Here is a 14,557-nt window from a genome sequence, read left to right as displayed (position 1 = left end):
AATGACACAATTAGTTAAAATGACGCTTAAGATAAGACGAACAATAACTGAGTTCTTGGAACAATTCAGTCAGTATTGACCGTATTGCAAAATATTATCAAGATAAAAAAAAAGCAAGAAGTATGACATAATTAATTGAAATAAATTTTGAAATCTTCAAACGTTTTTACGACAGAGACCCAAAAAACCACACATCTCGACACAATGAAACTAAGAAGTAAGAAGAATATCTGAAATGAACTTGGTGACATGGATTTCATGAAAAATTGAAAGCGGCTTTTATCATTAAAACCTTGTTGAAAAAATGAAAAAGATAAAGGACGCACTTGGCTTGCAGACCATATCTCGGCGCGCACCCCTTTTGAGGCCCCGCGTTTAAGCAACCTGTTTGCCAGAGGTGTTGCCGTTTCTTCAAATTTTGTAATTTTCTTTCCTTCTGAAGATTTTTCTGAGATTTGTGAAGAATAAACAATAATAATAATAGCTGACAAAAGGCAAATGGCGGTAGAAAAACTAGGATTTTCTTCTTGTGTCATTCTTAATTTTTCAAAATAAAAATCGGACTGCTTAATTTTTAGCTTTGCCCTATGACCTATGAGAAATGAGCATTGAATAAATAATTGACCAATATTAATTCAAATTACAATGTTGAAAAATATTGAAAAGAAAATATTTGTATGACTGCGCATATTTAAAATTTTCAAATTTGTATACAACATTGTATTTTTATGGCTGGAAAATATATATGTATTTAAAATATTCACGCAGTATGAATATGATTTATTTATATTTTTTTTTTATATATATTCTTTGAATAAAAGGAAAATCCAATAATTGTCTTTTGGGGTCGGTTTAAGCGTGTGCTGACAAATAAAATTGGTTTAAAGACGCCTGCCACAAAACGATAAGACTATTATTATTGTATCAGACAGTTGTATGTTATATATCAATGATAAAAACTAAAAATTAAACGTTATCACTCAAGTACTCATGGAAAAATGTAACCGGCTGGACTTTTCTAACCAATGAAGGACAACTGATCCAAAAAGGTGGATTGCGCTGCTACTTTGAACAAAGTTTCTTGTGTTCATGCAAATTACTATGGAGAGGAAATTATAGGATAATAAAAAAAATATTGAGAAATTTTGATAAAAAAAAAAACTGCAGAAATTCACTTTTAGCTACTGGGCCAGTTAACTTCATACTAAATTTCTGCCAGACACTTAAAGCTGGTGATAGGGATTCTGCAATTTTTGTTTCAAAATGCCCATTTAACCGTCCTTAATTTTTTTCATCGAGGTTAAGTCTGGTTCAATTTTTCTAAAAATATTGATTCGATCCAAAACAAAACAAAAACACGTAATTTTAATGCTTTTTATTTTCCTTGTAATTTGACAAGGTAAATGAATCGCAGAAAAATCGCATCAAGTCATCAATTGTTGGTTCGGGTGAAGTCCATCAGCATTACATCAGGGTTTTACTTGTTTTTCTTCTAATTCCCTGCAACAAAGTGTGCGTTGAAGTTCATTAACAATAAGCAAAATATGAACATTTTGTATTGCTGCGTAGTAGTATTTTCAATGTCTAGATAAAAACAGAAAATAAAATATTATGGATATTACGCTAAATTTTAACTTGTCCTAACATCGATGTAAGGAAAAGTTAAAAATCTATCTGATCAGTTCATTTTTAAAATCTGTACGTTCTTTTACTAATATAGAAAGAGTATTATTGAACACAACTAGGTGTACAACGGGTGTCTAAAGAGAGCTAATTCGTCTTCCTAAAACAAGTTTTACAATTAAGCTTGTTTAGACAATTATTTGCAAAATACAAAGTTCGTTAATTTTTATTTTTGCAGCCTCTCTGAGGCTTAGTTTCCGTTCATTACATTCTAGAATATGGTATTGTGAGCACTTATTAATGCAGTGCTTGCATTCACAATCTATTGTCGCTTTATAGTGATTTATAGCCATATTAATCATAATTAAAATTAAACTTGCGCCAAAAAATAGCTTTGAATCAATTGGGTTGGGACAATAACAGGATGCTATAAAAATTAAAGACATCTAATTGTGATAAATCTGATACACATAATTTTTGCAATACTTGCCTCTATTCGAGCTCTGAACAGTACCGAATGATTTCATTTCCAATCTGAAATCATCCGCAGGGCGAGGAGTAAGGTCTTTGTTCAAACTGTCAAATACTGTTTTCAAGGCAACATTATTTTTCTCGAGGTTCAGCTTCACAGCTTCCATTTGCAGTCTCTCCAGTTCATTATTCTTATCCAACTCCTTTAGAATATCCAGCGCCTTCTTCCTCGCCTCTTGCTGGCCTGCTGAATGGTTATTTTCGGCAATTGTGCCGATTCGCAGCAGGTCCCATACTTCTGCAACATCCTTATGGATTTTTTCTGACACGTAAGACTTAAAGGCTTTGGACAAATCCTCATTTTCCGAAAACTCCAAAAGTTTATTATCGTGCCATTCCTGTAATTTCTTAGAACCCACTCTTTTGTATATTTCGCGACGATCTGCCATCTCGCCCCGTTGTCACGCTGGAAGAGTATACAAATTGGTGGATTTTCAAAAAGACAGGTTTTCACCAAGCAAAGACAAAAGCACAAGTGGATGAGATGCTCATACTTCACAAGACAAAAGCAGTTTCTTATCAGAGTAGGTCCACCCATTGTCATAATATCTAGCTATCATTTCGTTTGATTTGTATAATAAAAGAATTGCGCAATTTTTGGCGATTTTGAATTTTTTTTAATTTTAAGGTTAAAATAATGAATAACTACTCAAATACTCACTCATTATTACACAATACAATAATATCTATGTTTTTAAGTATTTTTAAAGATCATACGACGTAAAATCTTGAAGTTTTATTCCGGCAGAGTCCGGACGTCCTGGTCAAGTTTCAGATTTTGAGGTTTTGGTTCTGTAAATCAGGTCAGGAAATAGAAATACGTGTTTCAGGAAAGATTTCTTGGCAGCAGGTCACATTTGCACTTGCATCCAAAAAGTAGACACGAAGAGAGGAGACGACGTCAATTGTAGGGCTGTCATTCGCGTCAGTGAACTGGGCAAGTCGATTGATATCAGGATGTCGCGAATATGGTAATAATATGAAAAACATTTTTTTTAATTGCAACTTGTCTTAAAGTCTTGGCAAAAATATATTTTTTACTTATCATTTTCATATATTTGATGAAAGAATGTAATAGAATATAATGTATTTAAAAATTTATTTAACAGATAATATTGATCTAAAATCATTTTGAAGATAAATACTCAATAAATACTGAATTTATCTTCAACCAAATAATTTTATATTGATGACAAAAAAAAAACCATTTAGTATAAAATTGATTGTTTTAACTTGGAATAAAATATTATCATAATTGATATTGTGTGCTACGCTGTTAAGTTTCACTTACTAGCTCTACCCATTAAAACTATTAACTATCATCACTTATATGACAGCAATGACCAAAAAATGAGGAATAATTCAGGGGTAAAAATCAAATAATTTAAGTAAGTACAAAATATTATAGACAATCTCTTGGCGCAAATAAGATTTGAATTACGGTTTCATTTAAATTATAGAAAGAATATCATAATTGCATTTTATAATATGTAAAATTAATAAATGATCAAACCAAACACTGATCGTAAAAAGTACAACAATATTATTTTTATTAGTTTCCAATTTTTATTGTTGTTACAAACAAGCACATTAAGCTTTTATCTCTTGGACTCGCGGCCAAGCTAAAAGCATAGGGCATAACATGAAAATAATGACATGCTGATAAGTTTGTCACAATAATATGAAGCTGATATTATAATCATCTCTAATATTGATTTCCTCGTGTACATACATAGTTGATATATAAAAACTAAATGACAGAATATATAAATCTTCTGTCTTATTTTGATTTTTACAAAATTAATACATTTTTGCTGCAACCCTTTACAAAGGAAAATAATTTAATGGTCTTAAAAATGGCTCAAAATAATTTATTCACTTTGTTGTTGAAAGAGCTTACTGTTGTAAAAGTAAACTGATAACTAGAAGATAATATAATTGAATTTCAAATAAATTAAAAATATTTTAAAAAGATTTTTTTTCTTTATTTCTTTAAATTTTTAATTTGCTTTGAATTATTTCTTTGTTTGTAAACATATTGGAAATATTTCATTTGCAGAAGCAAATTTTTCTTACCTTTTCATTCAAGCATGTCCTCTGGTTGGATCATGCTGTTTTCTAGCATGCACGCCCCATCTCCTAGGACTAGAGCGTTCTCATCTAACACAAGGAAATACGTGTGTTGATCTGTAACACATAAAAACGCAAAAAAAAATTGTATTAAAAAAATCACACTATGTAGTCAATTTTTTATTATTACAATATTATAATATTACACACAAAAACTACTCACTTGGACTTTCAGTCTGGTTTTGAATAGAAGATATGTTGGCTGCGGCTGTTTTTGCTTCATTTTCGTCACTTTTCTGCTCAAAGGCAGACGGCGTTACCTCAACAATCCCAGCTCCTGAAACAAAAATTGCAACAATAATTATAAAGTTTCTGTTTAGGTTCTTGAAGTTGTTGTTGTGCAACCTTTTGGCACTCGAGGTGGGCATTTTTGTTGAAATAAAATCCGAAACTAGTAGAGCAGGGATTTTCTGTGGCATGCAGAATCAATCATTAATCAAAATTAAAAAAGACAAAATTGAGTGGCGCCTTCTGCGCCACTAAAAAGGGCACAGGCCTACAAGACCTTGTCTTGGCCTGACCCTAGAAAAAAATTGCTCATCTCCACCGGACTTTATTTCAACAATAATTATCAACTAAGGGCTATGGAAAAAAACTCAATTAGAAATTTACAGATTTTATTATAAAATTGTAGAACAAAAAGTCAATGATGCCATGGCAAAGAATTCAATTACGGACACGAATTATGTTTCCCTTAATTTAATTTCTTGCTAATATAAATATTATTAAATTGAGAGCGCGGCATTAAATATTTCATTTTAGACCAGTTACCAACCAAAGTAATTTAATGATTATCATCTTAATACTTATTGTTATGTTCCTCCAACTGCCTTCAATCATATATCATGGCAATAATATAACTCAACTCTAAATTAAAGAAGGGTCAGAATAGGATAATGTTGGATGGTGTTTTTAGCTTCTGATCTTAACAGCTCTAGATGATTTCAGCTTGTTTAGCACAACTGAGATGAGTCAGCTGAGTCAGCAGATTGATATTGACCTTTTTTAATTTTGAAACGTCATAAAATATGATATTTTTCCAAATTTTAAATATCTTTAAATGCAAATTCAGCTCAAAATGGTTTTTTACTAGGATTTTTTGTTAATATCAGTATTAATTAATTATATAATATTCTATTTTTTTTTTTAAACAAGAAAATAATTTCCCTTTGAAACAGATTTACACACTTATTTTAATTTATTTTGCCAGAAAGTTTGCGCTACACTTTAAATATTATTTAAATAATAAATATATTCAATTCTCTATAATTATCTCAAAATTGCAAAATGTTCACATTTGAAATATTGAACATTGATGTGCGAAAAAAATATTAGATGAATATTTTATTTGCTGATCACATATATTTTATTAAAGAAATTTACGAGTTGAGGAAGGCATGCAGCTAATGTTGGTAATGAGCACAAAACTTGAATAAATAGCAACAGGCTATTATTTTTTAAGAATTACTCAAACTCGCGCAATAAATGTCAATCAAACTGATTGCATAGACTTTTTAGCTGCCTCTTGGATTGCACTGCTGGTTGCAATGTAAAATTCTGAATCATATTTTCTGATAAAAATCACAATCGCACCAACACTGACCTCTTTTCATTCCAATTTGAGGGCTTTGGATAGGAGGAGAAGCCAATAAACTTTTAATATTCAACGTCCAATTTGACATTTAAATATTAGAATTTTATTTTAGTGAAGTAAAAAACTGCTGAAGAAAAACCAGCGCACAGAAGTTTTCTTTCCTGTTCATTACAGGCATTGAACTTCAAATGCTGAAAACGCCCCAAACAGGAACAATGAATTGTATGTTTTTTCAGGAAATATCTTACTTGGTCTTTTTTTAGAATGGTGTACTGACTCCAGCACCAGCCGAGCAAAGCTCTAATAATGCTGATAAAAATGTGACCGCGGAGCATTGACTAACTTATAACCCAAAAGTGCAGTACAGGCTAAAGAGTTTGCAATGTTTATTTCCTTTTTTTCATTCAAAATTTGTTGTGAAATATAAATTGGTGAAACTCACTGTCCTCTGCTTGATATTTTTGTTTTGTTCCGCGATTTAAAATTATAATGAAGCAAAATAATAGTGACCTGATTTAATAATTTGCTCCTTTCTTTTGACTCCGTATTTGCAAGTTAGTTAGAAAAACCAGTTCTGTTTATGATTTTTATAATTTATTAACATAAGTTTTTTTCTACACCAATACTGATGTGACTGACCATTTTGTTTATTAATTGCTGATACTGCTCGGAAAAATTAATCTTAAAATTAGTTCATTCTTGGATAAACATTTATAACTTAATTTTGAGAACGGGACTTCGAGGCGCAATTTTTTTAAAAAAAAAGACAGGTGCATAAATATTAAGCACGTGAGCACACATTGCAGCCGTTTGTGCTCAAAGTTCGGCTCCAGTTCGGCGAGTAGGTTTAAGTTGGAAACACTTTTGCTTCCAAATTGAGCCTATGAGTTTTAGTAAGTTGTTTACTAGAGCTGGCTGCCAATTCTCTCCCAATGTGATTTTTTAATTTTCTGTTTGACTTGTTGCGAGAGAATAAATGAATTGAAATAAAGAGTCTCTGCTGTTGTGTGAAAAATGCGGGATTGGCAGGTGTTCAAGATTCACTACAACCCAAATAATGTGAGGAGTTGAGTTGTGATGTGCAAAGTACTAAAACAATTTTTCAAGCTTAAAAAAAATACCTTTTAAAATATTTGTTACCGTTCAAGTTTTCACAGAATAAAACACAAAAAAATGAGACAAAAATAAAAACATTGTTAAAAAGGTACGGAAAAAAGGTTATTAAATTGTCCATTAATTCACAAATTATTTTTACAATAATATACAGAGTTAGGTTTTTTGAGCCTCTCACTAATGCCTGCGGCCGCGGTTCAGAACTAATAACACGCACGTGTTGTATCACATACAATATGCATTGCACAAAAGATAAAGGGAATTTGACTGCTCAGGTATAATAGATGCGATGAGCATGCCGCTTTTCCTCGTGTTTTATGAGTTCCAGTCAACGGAGACACGCAGAATGCTTTTTTAACATCACGTTTTTCGAAAGCATCTTTGTGGTAGCTCCATCATTCTCCCATTATCTCCCGGGGGGACACTTTCGGCAAAAGGTGAAAGAGCGAAGTCACGAAAAAGGTCACAAACGGTATTGCTGCATCGCAAGTATCTTTGATACTGCGCTGATTTGTTATGATGGGATTTAATACCACATTGATAATTAATTATAAATTAAAAAATAGAATTTAAATTTTATTAAAATAAAAACCTCAACGCGTCCAGTTCCAAGTTTTTTTTTAATAAAGCAAGTCGTTATAAAATTATTGAAGAAAATTAAATTTTGAAACATCTGTATTAGTTATTTGATCAGAGAAAATAATTCAACCGCAAAGAAATAATCGGAGCAGAAAACACTTTCATGGATGTGGGAATACTATGAGAGACTCAAGGTGCATCTCAGGGCACAGTGGAATTTTCATCTATTAAGCAGTGCCATCTATTATAGGATACATTTTCATTGTCAGCAGCATCAGCCAGCAACTATTATTAGTCTATGGTCGCGCCGAATAAAGAAACTTTCATTTTCCCGGTTCCTTCATTGTTTATGCAAGACACGCTAAAATTCTCTGCCAGTAATGTGAATCGGCATCAATTATAATAATAATTTCGAGGCTGGGTTTGGCATAATATTACGACAAAAGGATGTTCAATCATTACGACACAAGATGACGGGAGAGAAAAGCCATCAGCACCCATTAGCAAAATATTAAATACTTTTTTATTATACAAATATGTATAATATATATGATTGCATGTAAGAATCAATGTTGCACCATGTCGTGAGTGAGGTGGCCAACAGAGAAGGATAATATCCTTATCTCTGGGGGCTAGGTTGATTTACAGCGATTCGCAGCGTTGAGCATCCTCCTCAAATGTGATTAACGCGCATACAATTGCAATTAAATGGGTTGGACCAAATTTATAATTATTTCTTATATTTTGAATTTATTTAAACAATTATTTTAACCCTTGCAAAATTTGGAACATGTTAAACCTTTGATTCAAATTTTTTAGTTGGAATTTAAGCGAAATTAAAAAATATTTTAATACAGATGATACAATTTTAATAAATAGAGTTAGATTATTTAAAAAAATTGAATAACAAATTGATCATAATAAAATTGTGTTTAAATTGCAATTTCAATTAATATTTTAATTTCCCGCCGTCTAGAGCCGTCTCTAAAAACGCCTATTATAGGGCTTCAGAGATTGCCGACGGCCATCTTAGGCTGTCTCGGAACGCTAATAATTGCCATCTCGGAAACCCATAAAATTATAAAAACTGAAAATTTCCAGCCTACCTGTTGATGTGCTTGATTTCTTTCCAACCCCTTTATGCCGCTTCGAATGTCGAATAAGTGAGCTCTTGTTTCTCAATTGCTTCCCACAAGTTTCACAGCCGAAAAAGCAATCTCGACTGTGAGTGGTTTCGTGAACCTTGAGAACACACTAAAAACAAGAGTTTGTATTTGAAATAAGGAAAAGAAACTTATTTGAGCCTTTTACCTGCCACTTGAAGCTTCTGTTGCATGTCTTACAGATGTAAGGCTTCAAATCATTGTGGGTTCGCATGTGATCCTTCAAATGACTCAGTCGCTTAAAAGTTCTAGCACACTTTTGGCACTGGAACGATCTTTTAGATGAATGTGACACCAAGTGCTTCTGGAGGGAGTCCTTGTTGATGAAGGTCCTTTTGCATACATCACATTCAAATTGGGCGCCGCCTTTTGAAATAACATTTTAAATCTGATTTTTTAAATCATTTTGTAGTCTCTGTACCAGTGTGGCTGTTCATGTGTAAGCGAAAATATGACTTGTGGCTGAACTTCTTCAAACAAACATGGCATCGATTGTAGCTTCCTGCTTTTTGCCCTGAAACCTGAGACAAATGATATTAAGAATTAGAACACGTTTCATAAGATAAAATTTCACTTTTTCATCCAAAGCATCATGCAGTAAAATCAACTGTGTTGAGGCCACTTCAGACCAGTCTGTTGGCAAAATTATCTGGAACAGGAAAAGTCCTTTAATTTTACTTCTGTGCTATTAAACCCTTACCTTAGAGCTTTGTTTGCTATGGAAATCCTTTGAATGTTTGGAGAGGCCGTCACAGTATTTATCAACGTAATAGCACTTTTCACACCGAAACTTGTAATCCTCTAAATGTTGCTATTAAAAAAAAGGCATAAGTTTTTTACAAATTAAAAACAATTTAACCAACCTGGAGATGCTGAGATAACTCATTTGCATTTTGAGATTTTGTACTGCATACGAGGCAATAAAAATTGTGCGTTGAAATTTGTTCTTCAACAGTTTCCTTAACTTTGCTCAAAACTTGCAGATCGACCTCTTCAACTTGATGCTCAATTATCGGGTGTTGCAAAGCATAGTTTTCAGCACTCATGGCTTTTGGGTATGATGATTCTAGAAGCTGGATCAAGGATTGTGAGGCATCCTTCTTCAAGGAATCAAGAGTGTCTTCTGTCATTTAATAATGTTTATAAAAAATTTACCATTTATTTTTAAGATGATTCATACCAGAGAGTGTAATTTTGGCTCCTTCTTCCATACACTCTAAAATTTCTTTCGACGGGGCATCGCAGTCTTTTGGGACAACAATTTCTACAGGCTTTGCTTGCACTATCTGTGGACTCCTTGCTCTAGACAAACTAGGTTTGCCGTACCTCGGAAGAGCGTTGTCTGACTTTCTGGTGCAGGGCACTCTCGACTTCACATGTCGGGCTAAGGTTCCAGATTCACGGAAAGATCTTCCACAACTTTCGCACACAAATGGTCTCTCTCCTAACATAAATAAAATTGAAGATGCTTCATAGATGTGAACAAGCAAAATTGTTATACCTGTATGTCTACGTATGTGACGTTCCAAAGAGGCTTTGGTTTTGCAAGCAAAAGGGCAATGTTCAAAATCACAAGCATAAGGTTTGCCAACGGAATGCACAGTTGCGATGTGGGTCTTCAGGATGGTTGCCTGTGTGAAATTTAATTAAATAGAATGTTCGAATAAAGGAATAAATAATATGGCAGAAGCTTACATCTCTGTATGAATTTCCACAAATTTTGCACTCGCTCCTAGTTTTTGTGCCGGGAAGTGCATGTAGAAAATTGAGGCTTTCGTCACATATTCCGTCCACCTATTGACATTATAATTCAATGAATATTTATTGAATGTGACAAATTTAACCTTTAAGCTGAAGCTTCTCTCGTTCCTCAAGTTTTGCTGAGTCTCGTCCTTTGATGAAACAACCTCAGGTTCATCTTGGCTACACGGAGCATCATTGAGCAATGGCTCAACAGATTCTTTTGAAACCAAATTTGTGTCTTGTATAAATCTGAAACATGTACATGAAATTCAATCATATCAAGCCAAAGTAATAATTTTACCTAGGAATTTGAATCCCACTCAATTTGGGAGACGGTAGAAGGACAAGACTGCAGCTCTCTTCATTTATCTTATGAATGATTAAATCTTCAAGCTGATCGTACTCTCTGGAGCAGCATCCGCAGCGATAGAAATCGTACGTAAATTCCATGTTCTTGTCATAAGGATTTTTAGCAAAGCCGAGCAGTTCTATAAGAAAACGTAAAATACATACAAGAGTGATAAAAATGTATGTAACAAAAACATTCAAAACTTTACCAGAATGATGATTAAAATTTTCGCTTGGTGAGATCAATTGAGCTTCTGCCATTATTATTAAACTTTCGTGAATTACAACAAATCGAAATCGTTCAGTAATGAAAAATGATTGAAAATAACAAGGTTTGTTATTGTTTTTCACTTCCTCAGCTAAATTTCGAATTTCCCACTCCCCTTTTACATGCCACGCCCCTAAGAAAATGCACCTCCTCGCACTCGGATCGGAACGAGGAATGAGAAATTTGCTCAAATCAAAATAGAGGATGATGGCTGAGCTGAACTGGCTGAAGCTTGAAGCGCTGGAGTGGCCGTGGACTTGCGATTGATAACTTTACAGTGAGCGTCCTGTCAGAAGCCGAACTCAATTAGTAAACAAATAACCAATTTTGTCCGAGCAGACGCTGCCAAGATGTCTGCGAGCGACGCCGCAGGACTGACAAAGACATGGGAGCTGTCCCTGTACGAACTGCATCGGACGCCGCAGAATCCGGTCACCGACAACTCGGAAATTGCCGTGTCCCCGCGCAGTCTGCACAGCGAATTGATGTGTCCGATTTGCCTGGACATGCTGAAGAAGACGATGACCACGAAGGAATGTCTGCACCGATTCTGCTCGGACTGCATAATCACGGCCCTGCGCTCCGGAAACAAAGAGTGTCCGACCTGCCGCAAAAAACTGGTGTCCAAGCGCTCTCTGCGTCCAGACCCCAACTTCGACTCGCTCATCCAGAAAATCTACCCCAGCAGGGACGAGTACGAGGCCCACCAGGAGAGGGTCATGGCCAAACTGAACAAGAGCCACAGCCAGGCGGCTCTGATGAGCAACATATCTGAAAGCATCAAGCTGCAGAACCAGAACCGGCCTCTGCGTCGTCCAAAGGGCAACGAGGCGGACACCACCAGTTCGACTCCGACGGGCACGGCGCCCTCCACGCCCAACCCCCCGTCAGAGGCCCACGGGAGCTCCAGCCACGCCCCCAGCCCAGTCCCTGCGTCCTCCTCCGGACAGCAGCAGCAGCAGCTACAACAACAGCAACAACAGCAGCCCAATCAGCAACAAAACAAACCAAAGAAGCTGAAAGTCATGTCGTCAGACGACTCTGGATCTGATATGGGCCATGAGTCCACTGGCGAGGGAGAGAATTCGTCCGACCAGTCGTCCAACGAAATTGAGCTGGTCTTCAAACCGCACCCAACGGAAATGCCCAATAACGCGGCAGTGAAGTCCCTCAAGGAGAACTCAATACGGTTCTTGAAAACCACTGCAAATGCTACTGGTAAATTTTTAATCACAATTAATCAATTTAATTATTTTATTAGAATTTTATTATAACATAATAATTAAAAATTGATCTGAATTTTTGTCATTGCAACTCTTCGAGAATTGAATATTTTAATTTTTTCTATTATTAAATACCAAAAAATTTATTTTGAAAAAATAATTGAAATATTTCAATTTTTTTAGTGGACCACTTGAGCAAGTACTTGGCCATGAGAATTGCTATCGACCTGCACTCGGGACCCAAGGAGAGTCTCATCAACTTCTGCATCTACATTTCACCATCACCTGGTCAATATGTTGTCCTGAGTGGAAACCAGACCCTGAGTCAAGTCATCGAGCGCTTCTGGAAGGTCAAGGACCCTCTGGAAATGTTTTACTCGTGGAAAGATTCATAGATTATGTGAAAATGTATGATCTGAAATATTGTGAATATAAAATATTGTTGTATGTAATGGTCCTAGCAATTAAGGTTTGAAAAATGAGAGCTGCTTGATTTTTTGATACTTAAATACACTAAAATACATAAAAAGTCTATGAATTGTCTCATTTCGAAATTATTCAATTATGGGTTACTGAATAGGAAATAATTTTATGGAGTGAAAAGCCTAACAACACCATAGTATTTCTAAATTTTTAGTTAACATGCGCAGAAATTATTTGCTTAATTTTTCATACCATTTATTTTGAGAGGTTCAGGAGATAAAATTTGATGATTATGAATAAAAAGTTCTATCTAATTTTTGTTACATTTTAGATGGGGCAGGCAATCGTTTTTATAGGTTTTTAATAATTTTAGTGTTTTAAATGTTACAATAAAATTAGTGCCTTCCATTTGGAGAAAGCAAACATGCACCATGGCCCCCCCCCCCAAAGTATCAAGGTTATGCAACCCGCAAGACATTCCTGTCAAGAAGCTGCCTAATTTGCAGGGGTGTCTAGGCCTACGTGAAACGAAGTTACACCTACACCTGCCAGCATCTCAGAGGCTCACGAATTGAAAGGTTTTCATTTTATAAAGAAATGTTTAGAGAAATTGTAATATTCTCCAATAATGCAAAATCTTGTGCGATTTTGCATTTTGGCTGAATTCAAAATCTACTGTATTTAGAATTTTTATGTTCAAATTTTTCAGTATTTTTACTTTTCATATTTATACTTTTGATTTTTTACGCTGAGTTACTTTCATTTTTATTGCTGTTTATTAATTTGTCTAATTGTTACATCAAATTGTTTGCATTCAATTTATAAAAAAAAACTATTATGAACTTCTGTTCCTCAGGACATAATTGCACAGCAGAGGCTGGCGCGGCTCAATAACCACTATACTTACATTAATTTTTTCACTGAGGAAAACTTGATGTTTTGAATTTTTGAAATTCTACCTTTTGCTCCAGGCATATAAAGTAAATAATTTATTAATATAAAAATATCGTCGGTGGCTGGATCGCTGGTTTGGCTATCTGACGTGAGTTCCCCAACACAAGAAAGATGGAAAGGCGTGGAATATCTTTTTATTCATCATTTTACTGATCAGAAGTGTAGCAGAAGAGCCTTTTTTGATGAGACTGCCCGCATTACTTGGCGTCACTCCCTTGGAAAAACATTCGGTCAGTTTGGTCGTAAATAAAATGACTTGTAGGAACCGCTCCTCTTCTTGCGCGCCGCGCGGCCTCACCATAACTTATTAAACGTTTTTACGGCTCTCAAGCAGAGAATTCTGTCGACCAACTAGCTGCTGATGGCTTCATTTGCTTCGTGTATCTATGTGTGTGCGTTAGAATAAATTAAAATGACATTATCACAGCTCCTCTTCAAAACCAAAAATCTCAAATATGCGTACTGTAAAAGTAAAACGAAAACAAATAATAATTGGAGATTCAATGTATAAAATAAAATTGTAATTTTAAGTTCCGATTTGAAAATTTTATAGGAAATATAAAATGGCCATTTCTATATACAAATAAATTTTTATGCTGTTATTTACTCTCCGTAGACAATCGAGACTTTAGGCAAGACAACAAGGCCAGTATGTATCCGTTTGTTTATCAATGCAGATGCGCGCAAAGAGCGGTGAGTTTCTGATGAGTATTTTTTATTCCATTTATTTGTGGCCGCATTCAGTCGCAAGATACTATTGTTACTATTTTTTTTATTTTGAGTGCAAACTAATTATTTATAATATAATTCTTTTATAGGCGTGAAGCAGTGTGAAGGTTGTTGCATACACGGAAAAGTTCTTGAT

At 34.6% G+C, this 14,557-nt stretch overlaps 3 protein-coding genes across 6 annotated transcripts; 1 reads left to right on the top strand and 2 right to left on the bottom strand.

Annotated features, from left to right (window-relative positions):
* Positions 1–1,360: 1,360 nt before the first annotated feature.
* LOC132195215 (uncharacterized) lies at positions 1,361–2,636 on the bottom strand. Its single transcript, XM_059617063.1, has 2 exons — positions 2,114–2,636; positions 1,361–1,500 (listed from the first exon to the last, which is right to left on the bottom strand). The coding sequence occupies exons 1-2, from the start codon at positions 2,541–2,543 to the stop codon at positions 1,493–1,495; spliced, it is 438 nt and encodes a 145-aa protein (XP_059473046.1). The 5' UTR covers positions 2,544–2,636; the 3' UTR covers positions 1,361–1,492.
* Positions 2,637–3,688: 1,052 nt separating this feature from the next.
* LOC132195186 (transcription factor E4F1-like) lies at positions 3,689–11,213 on the bottom strand. Of its 2 annotated transcripts, XM_059617021.1 has the most exons (15): positions 11,034–11,213; positions 10,778–10,964; positions 10,578–10,725; positions 10,429–10,527; positions 10,235–10,364; positions 9,914–10,177; positions 9,597–9,856; positions 9,434–9,544; positions 9,308–9,382; positions 9,155–9,254; positions 8,882–9,099; positions 8,677–8,824; positions 4,448–4,561; positions 4,231–4,341; positions 3,707–3,776 (listed from the first exon to the last, which is right to left on the bottom strand). In XM_059617021.1, exons 1-14 carry the CDS (start codon positions 11,083–11,085, stop codon positions 4,235–4,237), a joined length of 2,013 nt encoding a protein of 670 aa, XP_059473004.1. In that variant the 5' UTR covers positions 11,086–11,213; the 3' UTR covers positions 3,707–3,776; positions 4,231–4,234. The 2 variants fall into 2 exon arrangements, with proteins under 2 accessions (XP_059472995.1, XP_059473004.1); XM_059617012.1 differs by having other exon boundaries at positions 3,689–4,341.
* A 17-nt stretch (positions 11,214–11,230) lies between these two features.
* LOC132195200 (E3 ubiquitin-protein ligase RING1) lies at positions 11,231–12,847 on the top strand. 3 transcript variants are annotated; one of them, XM_059617042.1, is made up of 3 exons: positions 11,231–11,369; positions 11,432–12,310; positions 12,499–12,847. In XM_059617042.1, exons 2-3 carry the CDS (start codon positions 11,443–11,445, stop codon positions 12,708–12,710), a joined length of 1,080 nt encoding a protein of 359 aa, XP_059473025.1. In that variant the 5' UTR covers positions 11,231–11,369; positions 11,432–11,442; the 3' UTR covers positions 12,711–12,847. The 3 variants fall into 3 exon arrangements, with proteins under 3 accessions (XP_059473025.1, XP_059473033.1, XP_059473016.1); XM_059617050.1 differs by having other exon boundaries at positions 11,248–11,380; XM_059617033.1 differs by having other exon boundaries at positions 11,307–12,310.
* Positions 12,848–14,557: the final 1,710 nt, after the last annotated feature.

The sequence above is a fragment of the Neocloeon triangulifer genome, unplaced genomic scaffold (genome assembly GCF_031216515.1).
Source record: "Neocloeon triangulifer isolate White Clay Creek 2 clone unplaced genomic scaffold, ASM3121651v1 ptg000001l, whole genome shotgun sequence".
In the NCBI taxonomy this organism is placed as follows: Eukaryota; Metazoa; Arthropoda; class Insecta; order Ephemeroptera; family Baetidae; genus Neocloeon; species Neocloeon triangulifer.
This window is presented reverse-complemented; position numbering and strand designations above follow the sequence as displayed.

Bases quoted from the DNA above. Each gene is read 5' to 3' on its own strand.
- LOC132195215 (XM_059617063.1), bottom strand. From the start codon at position 2,543: ATGGCAGATCGTCGCGAAATATACAAAAGAGTGGGTTCTAAGAAATTA.
- LOC132195186 (XM_059617012.1), bottom strand. From the start codon at position 11,085: ATGGCAGAAGCTCAATTGATCTCACCAAGCGAAAATTTTAATCATCAT. The intron at 10,365-10,428 runs GTAAGCTTCTGC...AATTTCACACAG, and splicing joins GTGGAAATTCATACAGAGAT to GCAACCATCCTGAAGACCCA. The intron at 4,342-4,447 runs GTGAGTAGTTTT...TATGTGTTACAG, and splicing joins AAACCAGACTGAAAGTCCAA to ATCAACACACGTATTTCCTT.
- LOC132195200 (XM_059617042.1), top strand. From the start codon at position 11,443: ATGTCTGCGAGCGACGCCGCAGGACTGACAAAGACATGGGAGCTGTCC. The intron at 12,311-12,498 runs GTAAATTTTTAA...CAATTTTTTTAG, and splicing joins AACCACTGCAAATGCTACTG to TGGACCACTTGAGCAAGTAC.